Genomic DNA, 4,409 nt, shown 5'->3' on the forward strand with positions numbered 1-4,409 from the left:
AGATCTGCAGATTTTGGTGTGGCTGCTTGATGTGGTGTAATTCTGTGCCATGTGAAAGTTTCTTTAAAAATGAAGCACATTGAAACCATGTGCTTCATCTGTAAAATCCACACATCCAAAAGCCAATAAGAAAGTAACAAGGATCATTATTCATGGCTTTATAAGTAAAAATCAGAGCTGGTGAATGGAAAGATCAACCTGCAACTGCACTCAGGATGGTTGAAGAAGATTAGTCATCCCCTTTAGAGTAAAAAGGATCAATAGTGGAAAGCACAATTACCCTCAAAATAGTGTGTACAGTTGAGTGGTCACTACATCCTTTCATTACCTGCTTGTTATATGTGTAAGGTCTAGTGCAGAAGCGTAACTTGAAGCTTCTGGGCCCCAGTACAAAATCTGTAATGGGGCCCCCAACTATAATACTTTATTCATAGTACTAAGCTCCATATATGGAAAAGAGAAGCCTAATGGGCCCCCTAAGGCTTCTGGTCTCGGGTGCAACCGCATCCTCTGCACCCTCTATAGTTACACCTCTGGCTCTCATGCATATATAATCAGAAGGACTCCATGCACTGCTGTATGGTACTTTTTACACTGCTATATTAAAGGCTACCTCCTAGGGAAGAGCGGTTCCATAATTCGGCATCAGCTTCAGGGCAGAAATATATGGGTTCTATATTTTGGTTCTTTACATCTCAGGCGCTGTATAAAACCATAAACTCATGCTTATAAGGCCTCCTGTGATAGGAAACTTCAAGTCCCTCTAATCATATAGATGTGACTCAGAGATACAAGAAGTTTGCATATAGTAGAAGTTTGCTTCACCTGATGCAACTTGTCATCCCAAAAGATGAAGAATAGCTAAATATGTCAGTCTACAGTCTATATTTCATGATGTACAATAGCATTGGCTTCACTTGTCTTGTCATTTAATCTTTTTTTATTCAGTTACTGTCAGAGATTTCGCTCTTAAATCTTGTAACTCCCTGCCAAGATTGGAGCTTTAGTCTGACAGAAAATTCTTTAATTTCAATTCCCGTTGTCATACACATAGGAAAGGTAATGCAATACTATATCACATGTCTGTTAAAGGAAGGGTATGATTTTAGGGATAACTATTTATATACCAAATGTATCCTAGACCTGATGTAGTATATTGCATCTAATTTATGGGGTGATATTCTCTGCCCTTCCTTTTTTAATCATTAGCTCTTTTCTTTAAAAACTGGAAGGTTAGTTGGAGATGTAGAATATCTGAGTGCTGACAACAGCAGCACTAATGTGAATAACACATGCCTGTGTGCTTTATTATAAAAGTAGCGGGTCTTGAAGTTTACAGATCCAACAGCAGACCCGCTATTTTTTGTTTTTATCACTATGATATTTTATTTAACTACTATATTAAAAAAAAAAAAATATATATATATATATATATTTTTTTTAAATTTATATATATCTTATTTCTTTTATTGATAGCATTTTGTATATTTATTGTATCTAGTAGAATTTTTTGAGGGCTAAAATCTATTTAGTTTATTATTACTTAATTCATTATTGTTTTTATTTTTTTGACTCATTTTTAATATTGTTGTTCTTCCTACCTTTTACTTTCCATTTGTTTTATCAGTATACTCTCTAGTGCTTTCTGAAGAAGGGGCTGCATCCCCAAAACACATTATTTGTGCTTGCTTTTGTTTAATTAATAAAGAAGAAATTGGGTTAATTTCCTTGCTTTTATGCACTTTACATCACAAGGGTTGCACCCACAGTCCATCATTTTTCCTTTTTACAATTAAGCATTTCTATGGTGACGGTAATTGGATTGGTCACACCCAACTAACTATTCTACAAAAAACGTTTCTGAATATTAGGATCACATCCTTAACCCTTTCCAATCCAATTTGTATCCTGATTTTCCTAGGGGGCTTACACTTTATCTGCCGTTATACAATGGCGCTATATGCTGGCTAAAGCCAGTACTGCATGAGGTGACACGTTGGATAGGCTCCAACAGCAGAGAGGCTGGCAATATACAGTAAGAGAACACCGACGGACGTCTTCCAACATCGGAGCTGTACAGCCTTAAATCATAATGTCTTAAGACGTCAGACAGTGGATTGGAAAGGTTTATAGAAGTCGCTCCACCCTTCTCTACTCTTGGATAAAGGTGTTAGAGCTCAGATGTAAGCATACAGCATTAGTAATCTAAAGATGGTACACAAACTGGCTCTTATCTCAAAGATCAATGGATCTGCAAAACACCTCTGGAAGAATGGCAGCAGCAATTTTCACTATGTATTTACGGTATGAAATGCTTTTGTACAGAGGAAAACTCTGAACACTAGCAGTATATACACACAGATTGATATTTATTTTACCTAACGGCCATAAGCAATTGATTGTCAGTTCTGTAAAGTTTGTGATTTTACATGAAAATTGATCAGTTTCTCCCCTGTAAAGCAAAAGCCTAACAATAACACATCCCGCTGCTACCATGAATGAGAGCATTTCTGGCTTTGTTATTTTGGGATTTTCAAGCTTGGGGTCCTTCCGCCATCATATCTTTATCATTTTGCTTCTGCTTTATTTTCTAATCATTACTGGGAATGTAACCATAGCTCTTATTGTCTGGGTTGAGCCACATCTGCATACACCCATGTATATGTTTGCAGGAACGTTGTCCTTTCTAGATATATGTTACACTGCGGTCACAATTCCACAAATGCTAGTCATTTTTTGGATTGGAAGCGTCTATATTGCCTTCAGTGGCTGCCTACTTCAGATGTATTTCTTCCATTCTCTGGGAATAACCGAAAATTACCTTTTGACTGTAATGGCCTATGACCGCTACATCGCCATTTGTAACCCTCTGAGATACTCTACTATCATGACTTCTAAGTGCTGCAAGCGTCTTATATTTGTCTGTTGCTTATGTGGCTTTATGAGTCCTGTGACTAAATTGATCTTAATAACATTTCTACCGTTTTGTGGATCTAATGAAATACACCATCTTTTCTGTGACTTGTCTCCTCTTCTACACCTCGCTTGTGCAGACACGTTTCTCAATGTCATTACTGACTTTGTCATCAACTCTTGCATCATTTTTTTAACTACTGCATTCATTGCCTTGACCTACGTAAAAATTGTGTTCACAATAATAATGATGAAGAGCGCGGAAGGACGTAGAAAGGCATTCTCAACATGTGCAGCTCATATCACTGTTGTGCTGATATTTTTTGGAAGTGTAGCCTTCATGTATGTAAGACCACAGAGAGTATATGCACCCGAATTTGACCAACTGGTAACGATCAACTATACCATTTTGACTCCATTGTTAAATCCCGCTGTGTATAGTCTGAGGAATAAAGAGATAAAGAAAGCAATTAAAAAATATCTTCAGCTCAAAGATACTAGTTGTAGCTGTAGAGCCATGATTGGAAATTGAAAACCAAGCCAGAATCCATACACAGACAGCTGTTTCATGTTTTTTCCGCTCATCACTGTGCAGTAAGACCCTGGCTTAGCTAATCTTGGATACTTTCAACACAGGCCTGAATAACTCTCAGGGTTTTATGGCATGGTCTACTATCTGAGAAATCTCTAAAGCCCCATTTACACTGGATGAATGTCGGGCAAGTGGGGCTTAACATTTGTTTAGAGACCATGCAACTCTCAGATCATAATCAGTAAACTAATTAAGTATTTACTCCTCTACACATCCTGTCCTGTTATTGTGCAAATCAATCCCACCATGTCTGTGCTCTTTTATGTGTATGTGTATATACATGCTTCTTCATAAATGTCTTATTATTAGCCTGATGAAGACATCAAAATAGTTTAGAAAGCTCGCTGTAACATCATCTCTTTTTGTTAGCCACTACCATATCTATAAGATTACTTTATTTCTCTTACTGAAAACAATCACATCACCTTCCAGTCACAAACAGTTTGACTAGAAATATTATATTAATCACTTGTGTGTCTTGTATTAATTTTTAGGGGAATCAATCACATGGCTCCACACTTTTCACAGTCCTACAAATCCACTGTCTTGGGTTAACCTTTGGTTGTGCCCTGTCCTTTAAACTTGTGTATACAAGCCCTCACCATCTCCTGCTACCTTCAGTTTAAAAATATTTCTTCGATATGATCTTTACCCAACCTTGAGCTAAGAAAAATGCCCATGCATTCCCTCATAATCTCTCACCTAGATTACTGAAGCATCCTTCTCTGTGCCTTCTGTCTAACACTCTTGCACCCCTCCAATCTAGACCGAACTCTGCTGGCCTGGTATTCCACCTCTTCCCTCATATTTGTCAGGCCCTTCACTGGCTACCCATTGCAGAGAAAATTCATTATTAGCAAATACATACAAAGCTGTCCACAACCTTCTTCCTCCGAACAACTCT

At 37.6% G+C, this 4,409-nt stretch overlaps 1 protein-coding gene across 1 annotated transcript; it reads left to right on the top strand.

Moving 5' to 3' along the window:
• Window positions 1-2,494: 2,494 nt before the first annotated feature.
• On the top strand, window positions 2,495-3,445 carry LOC136610072 (olfactory receptor 6N1-like). Its single transcript, XM_066589339.1, has one exon. The coding sequence runs from the start codon at window positions 2,495-2,497 to the stop codon at window positions 3,443-3,445; it is 951 nt and encodes a 316-aa protein (XP_066445436.1).
• The last annotated feature ends 964 nt before the right edge of the window (window positions 3,446-4,409 follow it).

Source organism: Eleutherodactylus coqui, chromosome 2 (assembly GCF_035609145.1).
Source record: "Eleutherodactylus coqui strain aEleCoq1 chromosome 2, aEleCoq1.hap1, whole genome shotgun sequence".
In the NCBI taxonomy this organism is placed as follows: domain Eukaryota; kingdom Metazoa; phylum Chordata; class Amphibia; order Anura; family Eleutherodactylidae; genus Eleutherodactylus; species Eleutherodactylus coqui.